Source organism: Sesamum indicum, linkage group LG3 (genome assembly GCF_026168435.1).
Source record: "Sesamum indicum cultivar Baizhima isolate 11 linkage group LG3, ASM2616843v1, whole genome shotgun sequence".
NCBI lineage: Eukaryota > Viridiplantae > Streptophyta > Magnoliopsida > Lamiales > Pedaliaceae > Sesamum > Sesamum indicum.
Window position 1 is genome coordinate 18,509,505 of NC_142659.1, and position 16,830 is coordinate 18,526,334.

General features: G+C 33.0%; 2 protein-coding genes across 3 annotated transcripts; both read right to left on the reverse strand.

Moving 5' to 3' along the window:
* Positions 1–1,815: 1,815 nt before the first annotated feature.
* LOC105158115 (alpha-1,3-arabinosyltransferase XAT2-like) lies at positions 1,816–10,324 on the reverse strand. The gene is made up of 4 exons (XM_088878136.1): positions 10,256–10,324; positions 10,069–10,140; positions 5,727–5,847; positions 1,816–2,966 (listed from the first exon to the last, which is right to left on the reverse strand). The coding sequence occupies exons 1-4, from the start codon at positions 10,322–10,324 to the stop codon at positions 1,816–1,818; spliced, it is 1,413 nt and encodes a 470-aa protein (XP_088734262.1).
* Positions 9,832–14,849, reverse strand: MOS4 (modifier of snc1,4). Of its 2 annotated transcripts, none has more exons than XR_002286688.2 (7): positions 14,505–14,849; positions 13,710–13,885; positions 13,099–13,182; positions 10,807–10,876; positions 10,555–10,688; positions 10,294–10,459; positions 9,832–10,140 (listed from the first exon to the last, which is right to left on the reverse strand). XR_002286688.2 is itself a non-coding variant. In XM_011074625.3 (7 exons), the coding sequence occupies exons 1-6, from the start codon at positions 14,742–14,744 to the stop codon at positions 10,402–10,404; spliced, it is 762 nt and encodes a 253-aa protein (XP_011072927.2). In that variant the 5' UTR covers positions 14,745–14,842; the 3' UTR covers positions 9,832–10,140; position 10,401. The 2 variants fall into 2 exon arrangements, 1 of the variants encoding a protein (XP_011072927.2); XM_011074625.3 differs by having other exon boundaries at positions 10,401–10,459; positions 14,505–14,842.
* Between the last annotated feature and the right edge of the window lie 1,981 nt (positions 14,850–16,830).

Here is a 16,830-nt window from a genome sequence, read left to right on the forward strand (position 1 = left end):
ATCATATCTAAAAAAGTATTACATAGGCCATTCCAATAATAATTAAATAAAATTTGATTTTGCTGTTCCAAAAATAGGTCTAAATGTATTTTCTACCAGTATCAAATATTTTATAACCCCCAAAAACGTTGCTGTAGGGTGTGCTGTTACAAAAACCGTTACAACCATCAAAAGTTGTTCCAAGTTAATAACTTGGCTGTTATTACAAAATATATATATATATATATATATATATATTTTTGTAGTGAACTCTTCATCGTGTAAAAGGAAAGAAGAGGACAAATGAAAAAGAGTTCTTCATTATCGAAATTGCATGGCAATATCTTTGATTAATATTTATTTTAATGCATTCCTTTAGTATAATACCTGGCAGCACAAGTTAATAAAATTATAAATTTAGGAAAAAAATAATAAAATTAGAGAAATTACTATTAATAGAGAAATTAAAAGGCAGAATAAATACTAAACTTATCAGGTAATTATTGACATTACCATTGATGTGTGATACATTCATGTAAATATGGGCAATTTTGAAACCTACTTACATCAATAAGTTTTGATCCACAATTCTGATCACTTTCACTAATTAAAAGTATAATTTGATGGGGGTAGCAGCTCCTTGGCAAATAAAAGGATAGAAATGCCCTTCAAATTCCAGGAAAATTACATAGAGGACAAGATCCGCATGTAAACCCGTGAGTTGGGCTGCTCGACCTGACCCGTATAGAATACCCGACTGATAAGCCGTTGGATCATTTGACACATATACATCCAGATCCTGTCATGTAGAGCCATTCCGTACGGTATGACAAACTATAAATATCGCCAATCATAAGCATTTATGCTAAGTGCAATTAATGTTATTTCGACCTTATTAGCTCTTTTAGTTCGAATTTGACCCCACTTTCTAACTTAACATCGGAGAGCCTTAGCTGGGGGCATCCCAATAAACCTAACATGTTTTCTATTCTCAGGATCCACTTACAGGAAGTTTGAAAAGGGATTTAGCAACCCGACCATTAGAAGATCCAAGATCACGACCCGACCTGTATCATAATTATTGGGAGAAATGTGAATGTAGAAAGAGAATTATCCGTGCTAGTGTAGCATTTAGATAATACTTTGAATTATTTTTGTATTTTTTCTGCAGATCTATTATTTATATTAATACAAACTTCTTATATTTTAGTAATTTTGTATTTGAATGACGATGGTAGTTAAGTTTTGATAAAATTTGACTTATATATCTTTGTTATTACATAAAAATTGAAAAGTTATTTAAATTTCCTAACAGACAATCATTACATGATTTTCTCTATGAGATAATTAGATTCTCTTTTATAAGCACTAATAATTTTACAAAAAATAAATTATTATATTATTAATGATTATATACTTTTATATATATATATTAATCTGTATTTTTCTTGCTATCTGTATATAGTATTAAAAAATTATAGTTTATATATCCAAAATTATATCAGTTATAGTATCTTATATATACAAAATATTATATATCAAATATTACAGCTACGTATAAAATATCATCGCTATATGATAATAAAATATAACTAATAAACAATTCGGATATGTAAATGTATACAAAATTTAATTTATTTAATTATGGATAAGTGTATAATAATTTTATTTAATTATTCAAAAGACTTTTAGTTTTTAAATAAGTTAATAAGTAGCATACTTGAAAAGCAAATAGTTATTGTTATTATATATGATCAATGTGAGACTATTGAGTGGTACACTCACACACACAGAGAGACAAAAGGGGAAGTTCTTCATACCAATCTCAAAGAAAGCTTAATTTCGGACAAGCTGTAAGGCGTTTAAAAGGGTGTCCTTAAATCTAGCAAGATCAATATTTACGTCTTGATTATCCATATATATAGATCGAAAACGAAGATACCCTCTGCTTCTAACTGCACCAGGATCTCTGTACACTTCACTATCAGCTGGATATTTCCCAAACAAAGAGCTCTCATTCACACTCACCTTGTACCCTAAGTACCTCAATGTCATTTCTTTTGTCGGAAATTCGTAGTAACGTTTGGCCGATGACTCCAACCCCAAGGGTATGATCTGGATCAGGACTGCATTGTCAGGAAGGAAAACCATGTTGGTAAGCCCAGCTCCATGCACTCCCACCATCACGTCCAAAGAGTTGACAAATTTTGCAACTATGCCCATGTTGCATGGAATATCTTCCACCACAACATCAAATCCCAAGTTCTTGCCCAGTTTAGCTACTTCTCCTTCATTCTTGAAAACCCGAGTGTTTTTTCGGGAAATGATAAGCATCCGAGGCCTAGTACTTCTTAACCTGTCGTTTATCGATGTTCTCTCTAAGGAGTATGTGGTTTGCAGGAACTGTCTGAAGTGCTTGATTGAATAGTATGGGAATTGGGAAGGATTAAGACTAAGCTCTTCATCATGGGCTTTCAGTCCAATTGTCGTTCTTGCAAAGCATAGAACTTGGTCTCTTTTGTCAATGTTTATGACATCATGTTTCGAAAGTCTTTCTAGTATTGGTTTGAACTTGGAAATCCAGGAACGATGGCTGTCAGTTACAAGAAAGAGCAGCGTTTGATTGAACGGTCGGGCGGTCAAGTAGAGTGGAATGAGCAAGTCACTGAAGTCATGGTAAGGGTTGCCGGAGAATCCACCGGTGGAGAATAGAACAGCCGGGATGCTGAACTTTCGAATGCAATCTGGAAGTTTTGCGGCCACCTGAAATTTCATGGTCCAATTCCGGACACGCTGCATTGCAGAAACATCTGCTTTCCGAGGATAAGGCATTAAGGTCCAAGAATGGAGGCCCCTCTCTGAGCTTGAGGCTATGAAGATGGTGGATGATTTGCCATGGATTCTTATGTCACCATTGATCACAACTACATCTGATCTTGAATTGCTGAAATTGTATATTGGCTTCTTAACAATCTCATCATGGGAATCTGGTCATAACGATATATAGAGATTACTATGGGATAGATTTTGGACCAAAAACCATTTATCAATCAAAAGGACTTAAATGCATTTTTTAAAGTATTGTAGGTACAGTCATTTTCTATTTTAGTCGTGTAAGTTATATGAGTTGTAAAATAGTTTTAATTTCACGATTTTAGGACAAAATTGATTGGAATTTTTAAAGTTGGCTGGAAAGTAACATCATAGTCCCGGCCAACTTTTTCAAAGATCGCAAAATTAAAAAGGTGAATTCATTTTGTACTTATAGGAAATTACAGAAATAAACTGTTGCACGACCTAATTACAGAATTAAAATTTCAATTAAACCTAATTAAGACTGTAAAATTCGAGCAAATGAAATCCGAATGATATAATAGGTTTCATTATCATTTAAAAGTGTTATAATCACATACAAGATTACAATTATATGAGAAACTAGGGTTTTGTTGCAACTTTGACCATTTAATTATAGGTGTTTGGCGTTCTAGTTCGGTAAAAAATGAAACTTGAGATTTAGTTTGTATTTTTGTAAATATCGCGATTTAAGAACATATTTGGTAGAAATTTACATGTTGGTTGGAAAACCACAAATGTAAGTCACGTTTGTCCTCAAATTTAATGCAGTGCAGTACTTGTTCGTATTAATTTTCAACAGATTTAGAACTTTTCAAAAAAAATATCCTAAAAGTCAAATTGCGAAATCTATTAAATAATGAACCAAATTGCAAGTTTTATTTTTTATAGGATTAAAACGTGTATATACTACTAATAATTACAGGATCGAAATTGCGACAAACTCGAGAAACTTACATGCTTGATGTGATTGGTTGATTTTCCCAAGGCTGATCAACAGTTTGAGTCCAGAAGCCATGGATTCTTCCAAATTCACTATGCAAATTATCATAATGTATGTTATTTGACTTGAATATTAATTGTTGATGTGCTAAACCAAATGTGAAATACATATTTCTATGAATGTCATCTGGCCTACGAATACCTGCAAATGAAGTTATTATACGTCAATATTTCTTCATTTGTTAAGTTTTATACGGGAGAATTGCAATTTTAGTCCCATATGTATGGAAGATGACAATTTTAATTTTTATTGAAATACATTTTGGTAATCTTGTTTTATAATTTTAAATATTTTACACGTTGAGGACCTAAATGGTTGGAATTTACTAAAATGTCAGGAGAAGTTTGACCAGCATAATTGGGTGCACTTTTTCTGCCACTTTTGTCTTTAATGTATGAAAATTTTGAAATTACAGTACAAATTTGTCAAAATGAATTCTTTCGAAACTAATTGTCACCCTCTCAGGCTTACAGGACTAAAATTGTAATTCTTTTTTTATTTTGTATAGAACAAAAAGCATGGGTGGAATTCCAATTTTAGGTCTGTAATTTTGGAATGATTCCAAAATTTCGGGTTTAATGCAATCTACCTCAATGTAATATTGCAAATGAACAAATTACCCCTATATGATAAAATATAGCAATTTATCCCCCTATGGTTTTTAAAAGAAAACAATTTACCTTCCGATCTAAGGAGGTAAATTGCTTCATTCTAAGATCAGGAGGTAACTTGCTTCGTTTTGAAAAATACACGGGGATAAATTGTTGCATTTTTAAAAACACCGGGAGATAAATTACTATTCTTTTTTTCATAAAGAATAATTTGCTCATTTACAATATCACAAGGAGATTTCTTGCACGTTTCTCTCAAAATTTCGATAAGATCATACATAATAAAGATAAAGCTTTGATAATTTATTGTTATTAGAATATAAATGAAAGTACACACTTACGAATAGGGAGGTTGAAAATACTGTAAAGGCTGAACGTCATGAGGAAGCAAAAAATTGATGCTATTCCTCCAAGTTTCTTCAGCTCATACTGACTGAAACTTCTTGAAAATATCGATTTGTAAGACATAATTCTCTCCGCTGCCAGAAAAAGAACATATATGAATTATTTGCAACTACTAAAATATATAGGTTTGTGAAACTCAATTGGGAGTGGGATTTAGAGTTATTTATTCAATTGTTTGTGAACCATTCTAAGATAATTTATAGCACTCCATCCCTGTAATAGTTAACGTAATTATGTGTTGAGTTTACTCAAAATTTCTAGCTTATGGTATTTTTTTATTGTGTTTTATTAACTGTAATAAATGTGTATCATTTGTTGTAATGGATTATATCATGGTTATAAAGCACGCAAAATACGTGCGTTAAGTGGATTTTCTATTGGGGTTCTAGGTGTGCCTTTTATTTCATATGATATACATATATTATGTATATAAAGATTACGTTGTTAATTTTATTGAAGGATAAAATTTATATACATGGGTGTGTGTAGGTAAAGTGGAATAGAAGATACAACAAGAACTGTTACATTCTGGGATCTTTCATTGATCACATAGCAAGCACTTAAATTATTAGAATATCGTCGGTAATTTTTTAATCCTTTTTTGAATTTTGTTTATTTTCAAATGGTTAAGTTTTTGACTAACACATGCAGCCCGTTACTAATTAAGATTATGCAAGAATTGTGATCCAAGTCTTGAGGATTTTATTATATAATTATGATTATAATCATAATCTAATCCTGAAAAGTAAATGTTCCCTAAAAGAGTTGGATTATATGCTATACATATTGATTGCTTCCTTCATGATTTTGATAATTGATAGTGATACCATAAAACAATATAGGCCGAATGAAGGGGCGGCCCAGGAACAACTAACCCAAGTGGTTGCGATGCTTTCCACCAAGGGAGGAGGGCGACACATGCCCAGTATCTCTACTACATGGTCCGAAGAGAATGCGCCTGGGATCCGCCTTATCCATAAGAATCTGGATACCTATCTGTGAAGACAGATCACATTAAGAAGGGAGGCCAACAACTCTCCGAGTTCGTTGGAGGAAGGGGTGAAGTATCAACTATAAATAGGCCATTCATTCCATTATGAGAGATAAAGTCTCTTTCACATCCGGACTCCCAAGCTTTAGCAGTCAAGCATAATTACTTTCATTTCAATACTGATGGAAGCAAAGAGTTGCTCGTTTAAATAAGTCCAACTCGAGATCTTTAGGCCTAGCTTTTCACAAGCTTTTAAAAGGGACCTGAAAAAAATATATTAGTTTGATGCTCAAGTTAGCATACGGTGATAGAAATAAGATTTAAAATGAAAATGCGTAATATAGAGCGGTAATTCAATGTTGGAAGTGCTTTGAGAAATAGCGTTTTTAAGTGCGCAATGTTTAAGAAAACGTTACCCCTTACCAAGGGAAGAAAAACCCTTTTTATAGCCCTTGTCCCTACCAGCTAGAAGAGTCCAACCGCCTTGGGACTTGGGGGAGTGCTTATCAGGGGGATCTTCTCAATCTCCTACTCAGATTCTTATTCGTTGAGGGCCAATATCTTTGGATAGAATTCCTTCTTGGATAAGCTCACTTGCTTTCTTGGAGAGAACAACTATAGTAAACCAATCCTTCTCCTTAGATCTTCGATTTCTCTTCGTGGAAGGAGGGGGTGGGGGTGATCTTGGAAGCCACCATCCTTATTCTATATTATGACTTAACTTGATAAGATTTATAATGACCACATCAAAGAGACTGTCATTCTTGCCAAGCCCAAGATACAATATGGATGTGATTGTCGTAGTTCCTTAAGTCAACAAATTAAATCCTGTACTAGAAAAGTCGAGGAGTACCTGTCATACCGACCAAGCCTCAAAGTCTTCTGTATAACGACTTCTCGTAAGCCAGTTCAGTTAGCTTGACAACCATTGTCAACCACCCACTAAATTTACATAAACGTCTTGCATCTGTTGCCGATAAAACGCAATCCTCATGTAGTTAATGCAACTTTTAGTGCAAATCTCGGAGGACGCTTAATGTTTAATCTCGAGGTCCTTGACTTGGAACATTTAAGACGTAATTATCAAAAGTTGGTTTTATAGGTTTCATCCAATATACAGTCCAACTACATAGGTTGTACGCTTGGTCTGTGGACTTTGTTGTGATATTATTACAGTAAAGCAAAATAATATAAACAGTAAGTACATCTAACACATTGTCTATGATTTCTTTCTTTATACATTTAATTCAATATTACATTAAAAAAGAATTATACATAGATTATAAGAGTGTCAATCTAATTGGCTTTCTGATCACATATTCTAATAGTATCCTCTAGTTTTAGGAGTAAATTTCGTACTATTGGAGTCGAGGAGTTAAGTCATTTCGATCATGCCGTTTGGGCTTCCATATGATGACTCTTTGCGAGTCAGTTCAGTTGGCTTGATGGGTCTATGTTATTCAACTACTAATAATATATAGACGTCACACGTGTGTCGTCCATAAACATGACATCCATTATATGGATACATTACTTAGTGTAGGTCTCTATAGAATCCTCGATGCCCATTCTCGGGGTTTTCAACTTCAAAAATTTCAAACCAACTGTTGATAGTTGGTTTTATGGTCACCATCATATGTGTGACCTAACTTCATTGGTTATAACAGTTTGTGGGCTTTGTCCATGATATGTATATAATGCAACATACAATAAACACGACAAAAAAAGCCAATGAACTTTAATAAATTCACTTTATTAGCACTAAATTGAATAAGATCCTCTACCATGGATGACAGGATCCAACCCATTGGCTTGGGAAGGGGCTTCAAGGCCAAACGAAAATTCTGAAACCCGAAGCTCTTCTGAGGAGAGATCTACTACTCTAATGAGGTGCTAGTAGGCCTTCAACCACCAGGGCGGGGGAACTGAATGTTGCCGCAAACCATCCATGGTTAATAGGGAGCCTAGCCTAGAAAGGCCCAGGGAGGAGCTTGGATGGCACGCGACCCAAGAGAAGGAGGAACACAGAACCAAATCCCTGGGAAGGGTCTGTGGAACAAATAGGCTCGAGTGGACCTAGGAAGGTTTGCGGAAAGCCCAAGAAGGGGCCTGATCCACTTGGATGTCAAAAATATACTTTATTCGATACAAAGTCTTTTTGTTAGAAGATCCGCTATGATAATGAGAAAAATTTCTGCATATACACCCAAATCGATAATACCACATTAAGAAGCCCATTTACTTTGCAATTTAGATAAAAATGGAATTGTGATGTTGGGATCTTGGATAGAGGTGGGTGATATTTGAGTGGGTAAATTAAAGCCCCAAATGGTGAAAGAATCACCGTATGTCCCCGAAGATAGATTGTTACAAGCCATACTTGGCATTCAGGTATCTACTTCAAAAGAAACTTATTTAAAACTATGGGATCCGGTTTTTTCTGAATTCTTTCTTAAAGAGGAACCTCATGTAAATACCATGGAATAAGGTTTGATATGGATCCTATTCCATTCCAAAAATGAAAAGTTCGACACAATTGGGATTGTTTTTAAAAAATTGAATGCAGTTACTAATTCATGATCTGGCATGTACAGAATGAACAACTGGAGGGATGATAGTTGCCTAGCATGGAGCATGTCCAAGGATTTAAGAAGAGTATTGGAGCCATATGTAGGTGACCTGAAAATCCTCCTCAAAACTACTAGAGGCTATCTCTTGTCCCTGGGGAACTGAGCAGAAAGTAAAAACTATAAAGGGGAGCTTACCCCCCTGGGTGAAAGATAACACTTTTCTCAACACTCATACGGACTAAAAATGCAAACCACTCTTACACTAAATTTCCTATCAGACATTACGCTTTTATAGCTTTAGTCCTTATTTTGTCATTATTTACTGAGTTAAGCATTAAAGTGTTAATGTATTTTTTGCAAATCTCCTTCCAAAGACTTGTGAAAAAGCTAGGCCCAAAAATCCAAATTAAATGTGCCCAAACAAGCAACATTTTACTCGCATTACGTATATTATTGAATTGATTGAATATTATACACTGACATTTTGTTCCAATCATACCATACATGTATAAAAAAGTTATATAACACACAATAGTCACACTTCAAATGTTTCAAATTACATTTAAGCCGCCAATGATGTATTAGCCTAGTGGTTCAGGTTGAGAAACAAGTTTGATGCTATGAGTTTAAGTCCCACTGGATATGTGAGAATTTATATAACTTTTTGTGAGCTATTGTAGTTTGTTTGTTGTTTTTAGCCTTATTAATATATTGGTTGAATTGATATATTAATCAATTTATCGAAATGTTGATGTAATCATATAATTATTACTTCAAAAAAAAAAAAAAAATCACCTTATAGCCTCTTACTAATTTTTTTTTTTACTTTATGGGATAACTAATTTAATTAATTCTCATTTGTCTTTTAAACTGTTTACTTTTTAAAGTAATTGTTTCACACGACAATTCCTTTAATTAATTTTCATTTATTTTAACTAATTTTAACATAACAAACAACCACAAGGGCATTTATGATCCAATAAGTATATTATATCTCAATATAATATAAAAAATAATTAATATGAATAAATATGAACGAAAAGTCATTAACAAGAGTAAATACATGTAATGTGAAAAATAATTAATAGAAAATAATAAGTATAATATTTTACATTTTTATTCCTAAAAATAATAAAAATTACAGAGTTAATTTGGTTGAATCAAAAAAAAAAAAAAAAATTCACATAGAAATAATTATAAATTTTAAGCTAACGTTTATGTAAATGTAATTAGTATATTTATAATTAGATCAAATCTTAGAAAGTTTGAAAACAACCCACTCTAAAGAGTACAATTAGATTGTTCATGTAAACTTGACCAAATCCATGTGGATTCCGTAACGCTAACCAACTCATATTGTGAATGGCAGATGGTTCGTTTCCTTCCTCTTATCTTGTTGTCTTTAATCTGACACGTTGATACCACTCGATCCTATGCATGACTTTCAACGAAATAGTTATCTTTGGAGATCTTACAAACAAGACGACAAATTATGTCTTAAGCAGATCTAAATACTACTCAAAATGGCAGAACTAAAAGAGAGGCTTCAACTGAGGCCAAAACAAAACGTAATGCATGAAAATTCCCAACGGAGGATCAACAGAATATCAAACTCTTCCTCGTGTTGCTGGGGACTTGTAAACAAAATGGCAGCACAGTTGATGCAGCAGTGGAGATCAACGACATAGCAACTTCAATCTGCATAATGACTAAGCGGTCTTCTTGGACCTGCGGTCATTGCACATAATTGAATACGAAAACAAAAACAGATTTGCAATAACTGAATGCATCACAAGTAAATGTTTATATAGCTACATGCAACAACAAACATCACAAAATGTACATTAAAAATCTCTAAGCATTCAACTGCCATACTAACACCTTCCATCCTTTTGAGCAACTCCTGCTCCATTATATTCATCCATTGATTCACTACTAGAATGCAATCATCCAAGAAGACAAAAGCAGCCAAGATACATCACTCAAACCTCAATTTTCAGCCTGTGCAGAGGGCCCATTCTCAATACGTGCCTCCAAATTCCAGCCCCTAATTAAAACAATGTCGAACTTGTAAACAAGCAACATATAAGGGAAACCTAGACGATGATAAGTAAATGTAGTTTGAATTCAGGTTTCAGTTACCTTCCAGCAGCTTCGCTTTTGAGTTCTTCAATTCGGCTTTCAATTTCCGCACATGCAGTTTGGATTTCAATGTTTTTCAGACAGAGTTCCCTCCACTGGGTAGACAAAGCATTGAGCTCATAGGCCGTGTGTTGCTGAACATTCATAGCAGCAGCAGAAGATATGCAAAATACAAAGTCAATGTTGCTTTCCTGATGTTTCCTTTCCAGTAGAGTGAGGTGAGGACATAAAAGGCAGGTTTCATCTGATTACCTGGTGATACTTCCTCTCTCGATTTACAGCTTCAATCTTTCCATTCAGCTCCAGAACTTGTGATTGCATTCTGAAAAGGAAGCCAAAAATCAGTAACATAAGAATAGAACTGCAGGTAAAGTACCAAACTGACCAATATTGTTAGAACATGCAGAGGAAGTCACAAAAATATTTCAGAAACATGAAGCATGCAAAAGTACATTAGAGGTCTAACTTATAGGATATAAAAAGTCGAAACAGTTTGCATTTACACCATATAGAAAGTGGAAACAGGATGAACTCCATATGTTTGGTGTACAGGTATACACCTCGGCTCCTTTGTTTTATCAAACGTCAGAGACCTCATTAACAAAGGATGGGTAGCTTAAAAGCACAAGTCGGAAAATTTTCCGTAGAAATCCATTTGACAGATGAACATTTTCAAAGAGTTCCAACCAGCCAAATCAACTCTAGCAATTCATCAACAGACACACTCATCAGGCAGACTTAACCTATAATTGAAGAGGCCAAACTAGTTCTAACCAGCCAATTAACTCCGGTAAATTATCATGCTAAAACCCTCAAAACTTTCTCCAAATAGTTAAACTTTATATCATCAAATTTGGACTACGACATCACTTTCAGAGTGTAAAGCAAACTAGCAATAAATGACTGTCTCTTAATTAAGAAAATTGTTAATAAAGTTTTGTCATTAGAGGTAAAATACCATAATAAACAACATAGCAAATCGACCTGCTCCAACTATTTCCTTTTAACAATTCTGATTTTTGTATTGCAGGTACTTGTATGACACCAATTCTACTACATGATTGGGGCGAGCTATTGAATTAGTCGACATCCAATGGTGGTTAACAGAAGCTTTGTAAACAAAAAAATGAAGTAATGATTATCTTTCATCTTGACCAAAGTTAACTTAAATCTCAGTTCAACTACAATATCATCTTGCATGATGTTAGATGAATTAATTTTTTATGCCTACCATCTTTCCATACTGTTCTTCTAAATTCATCGAACAATTTACTATGGAGCTTCTGGAACTCGGAACTTCTTGATGCTGGGGTTGATAAACTAACTTATGAAGTCTTAGCTGCGACTGTTTGGCATCTCATTTCATCTCATCTAAATGGAATAAGTAATGTGAAAGTAATTTGATTTAGATAGACACAATCTTAACTATGTTTTTAGATATGAGATAAAGTACAATAATAATAGTTGATGTAATGTATAAAAGAGATGTTACTTAAGAGAAAAAAATGATTAGAACAAATGTAATAAGCTTTCCTTAAGTTGTAAAATGTGTTTGAAATATGTTATAAGAAAGAGTATAAAAACAAACATTATAGAGTATTTCATGAGATTCTATGAATAATATTTTACAAGCAATCGCACCCTTCAAAGGTTTAGTTGTTTATGTAAGATCCTTTTTGTCTCACGTAATGCAGTTCCAGCACCAAGTTTTACTGCTACAATCTGCTTAGAAAATATATATTTCCTTAGGACATTTGGGGAATCCAAAGCAGATTATAGCGTAAGTTACATACTATTTATCAATAACCTCAAATTGATATGTCGATAGAATGTTCATCTGATAAATTTTGTTTCAGACGCTTATGGCTTCTGTTATCACATGGTATTAAAGTAAGATTACACTGGTCATATATTTCTTTTCAGTATCAGACTTGTGGAGTAGAAACTACACTCTGGAGTTACGTCTAAGAGAAGATGAATGATAACCCTCTTTATCCAAGAACCCAACTGGTTTTCCTGCCCCTTGCTGACCTTTAGCTCTGCATGGGGTTGATCATCTAGTAGTTCTACTATCCTGGTCTTTAGTACCATATCCATGGAAACATGGCTGTCAAGCTCCAAACCCCTGGATCTAATACCTTTAGGGAGAGATCTAGGATGCCCATGTACTAGTTTCTTACTCAATTAAAGTTTCTCCAGTTTGACATAAAGACACACACGTATGCACTATAATGACCATTTGCATGTACATTCTTTTGTTGTACGTATCTAAATATTCTGATGTCTTGCCATGAATACTCCATAGATATGAGCAATTCTGGTTTTATGTGATGAAAATCATGGCACTTAAATGTCATGTAACCATCTTCCAATATGGCATTTTGTACTGGGAACCAACCGATTATAATAATATCTAATAAGAACTGTAAAAACAGGAAACAAAAAAAAAATGAATACATGAACAAGACTGCAATTAATGAGCGCTGCATGTATGCTAAAAGAATTTTCTCTAGGGCTATCAAATGTATCTTGTCAGAAACACACCTTGATAGAAATGCCTCCAGCTGTTGATTATACAACTTCCAAACTTCAGGGCCATGCTTTGACATCAAGTCTAGATTCTCAAGCCTAGAACAAAAATCATAAAGCTATGAGCCTGTAAATACAAAATTTTAGGGGAACAAAATCTAAATCAAGGTGGATTGTGGAAAGGCAGATACAAAAGAGTGTACTGTCAAGGACTTTCAATTGTCTGAATATATGCGAAGGGGTATCTGCTGAAATAGAAGCGAATGTGTTGTTTTGTTTATACCAAGATTTTCGCAGAATATATTACAAAGTTTCTACCGTCAACTTAGTATTTTTCATTGTGAGCCCTTTATTAAAATAATATGAAACTCTTTCCACCCACATAAATTTATTACAATCTTTAAACATGTTTACAGAATCACCTAAATTGTTTGCCAATTTTTCAAATGGCATGACAAACTGTAATAAAAATTGAAAAAGGAAAACAAAGGCAATTGTATGATAAAAGCTGGATTCTGTTAAGCAAGTTCAACAATGGAAATTGATGAGTACTGATGAAATACCAGAAAATCTCAATTCACCATATTTAGAACAAAATTAGTTTCATTACAATCACAAGTCTGTACCTGATTACTTGATGCTGCAACAGACGCTGGGCTCTCTGCAGTGCCTGCCTCCATGCAGTCTCATCATTCCGTTTGTTTACAGGCGGCACTTCAAGTCCATATCTGGATGTATCCATCTGCACTGGAGGCTTCCCAGCTCTGACTCTCTCATATTCCCTAGCAAGCATTGGATGACCCTGAAACATAAATATCATAAGCCAGTGCCTGTAAAATCTCTCTCTCTCTCTCCCTCCCTCCCCCCCCCCCCCCTCTCTCTCTCTCTCAGACACACACTCCGAATCATGAAAGTGAAAATATTAAAGGGGCCATATAATCGCAAGAAATTTTTGGAACAGGAAAAAAAATCTCTAAGCATTCTGCGGCAAAGAGTGTGCTGCTCTAATCTGAATGAAGACAGACAGACACAAAAAAAGAAAAGAAGGATTTCTGAATATAGAGCTGACGAATAGAACAGGGGCTGTTAGAAACACAAGTATTTCTCTCAAACTCACTGCTCTCAGCTTGGAACTATATGCAATGTCACTACTTCTCAAGAAGTCGATTAATAGAAAGTTCATTTTTTCAGTATATAAACATTCTCAGGATGTCCAATTGTCAAACAAGTAAATAAGTAATTCACGAAACGGCTACAAAGCCTAGTTCAATCCAACTCAAAAACTCATTCCCGGTTCATACAACTGACGCAATTCCGTAATAAATCAAAGTCCAAACCCTAACAAATTCACTATATCGTTCACTTCTTTAAGCTCTAGTAAAATCTCCGATAAACATCAAATATTGCACGAAATTGCGCACCTCAAACTTGAATTTGGGGAGAGGAGGAAGGTCTTTGAGGAAGTCGGAGGGTTTCTTGGAGCTACGTCGCATCTCTTCTTCCACTAACCGGTCCACTTCTTCTTTAACTTTCGGATCGCCATAGTCATCATCAATGTAAGGCAGAGCGTCGATCATTTCAGCCGGCGCCGCCGCAGTCGACTCCGGCGGCGCCTCTAGCATTAGTATCTCCAGGTTGCCTCCATTTGGGGTTGCCATCATTTGAATCCGCGGCTTCTAACGCTTCGGATGGTGGGAATTCGTGGTATATAGTTTGAGTAAAGAAGGCTTATTAAATTTGTGAATAATTAGGGTGAATTATAACTTTTGCCCTCATCACTTCCCCCCCAACATTAGGGGCATAATTGGTTTGTTTTCATTTCAATTTTCAATTTTAAGTGGGAAGTCTGCACTATCATTGGTTTCATTTTTAATTTGTTTTGGTATGTTATGTGAAAATACAGAGAAAAAAAAAAACATAAATAAGCATGTGTTAGATATAGTGTGTAAGTCTGGATTTATTTTTGGAGATAATATAAATTAAATATGATATGTTTGATGTTGTTTAGTGGGAGACAAAAACTACTTTTTATTGTCAAATCATGTCTTTTTTATATATATTTATATATATGTAGGAGTATGTATATAATTTTTTTAGTTGTAGGATCTTTAATTAGTGTAAACTTATTTTGACCAAAAACAAATGAAGCACTGTTTCAAAATATTTCAAAATAGTACCAAAACTTCCAAAATAAATTAAGGCAAACATTGTCCATATTTTGGCCCAAAAAATGAAACCAAACACTATGGTGTGTTTTTTAATTTTATAGAGATTTTTCTTGCGAAAATTAAACTATACTTAAATTAGTTAATTAAATTGATATTCATCTTATTTTTGATGTCAAATTGATGAATAGGAGTGTTTGTAAAAAATTTGAAAAAAATACTTTAATTAAAAAAAAAAAAAGTACGTTTGAGATGTTTGGATATTAGTTTGTGTTTTCGAAATTGCTACAAATTTTTTTTTTAAATCAAAGTTAGAAACACCTCCTTTTCTAGCTACTTTGGTTTTTTCATAAATAAATTCAATTTTTTTTAACCTCATTCTAATAATTTTAATTTAAATTTACCCTTCTCTTTTTAAAAGAAACATATATAATTTATGTTAGAGTTTTCAAATAATTTGAATAATGTGACACTAATAAAATTTATAATTTTACATATTTTAAATTTTTTTAGGTTTTATATTTTATTTTCTATACTATATGATATTATTCTAGTATTATAAAAAATTATAAATTAGTTACTATGATAAGTTAATACAAAAAAGAATAATTACAGTACTTAGTGGGAGCATTTTTTAATTCAATTTTTTAATAATATAAATAATAAATATTTATAAAAAATTAAATATGACATATACTGATTGAAATAAACTTTATTATATTTCTAAAAAATTAATTATTATTAACAAAAGACAAGTACAAATATTAAATGAAACTAGCATTTCTTTTACTTATGGGAGAAAAGGTCTTTAATTATTTAAATTTATTTTGGAAGTGATTTTTTCTCTAATACTACACAATTTAGTTTTTATCTACTTTTTATTATTTTTTTTTTTAACAAACACTACCTACTTTTAATTCTGGCATAAAATTTCACTTTTTTTTTTTTTTTTTTTATAAAAATCACTTCTCTAAAAGCAAAAATTTCTACAAATACTCGCATATTTCTATTTTCTTTTGATAGTGAAAATTGCTAGTGGAAAAGTAAACACATATAAGTATAAAAAAAAAGAAAATAATAAAATTTAAAACATAGGTCATTTGCAAAGTCTTGGCTCAAGTTTTTGAAGTCAATTCAGTTCATATGAGTGGGAGTTTTTGCAACTGTGATTTACTTTCAGAAAAGGGAAAATTGCATATTATCCCATGTGTTATAAAAAATTTGCTAATACTTATATGTGTTAATTAAATAGTCAAAAAAGACTTCGTATAATTATAATCCTTGCAAAAAAGATTCTCTCCGTAAAAAAAATGAAGAGTGGCCTATATGCGCTGGACATTCGAATGGGATAACTTTTTGATGCATTTTCAGTATTTATCCTCTTGGAATAGACAAAATTACCCCTATCAATATTGTTTTTGGTTAATTCTTTATATTTTATTGAAAAAAAGTATGATAAATACTAAAAAAAAAAATAGTATTCATCAATATTTACATGTAAAAATTATTATTACATCAAATTAAATTACTATACATATTTTGCATATGAAAACATCAAATTTTGAAGATTATTTAATATTAT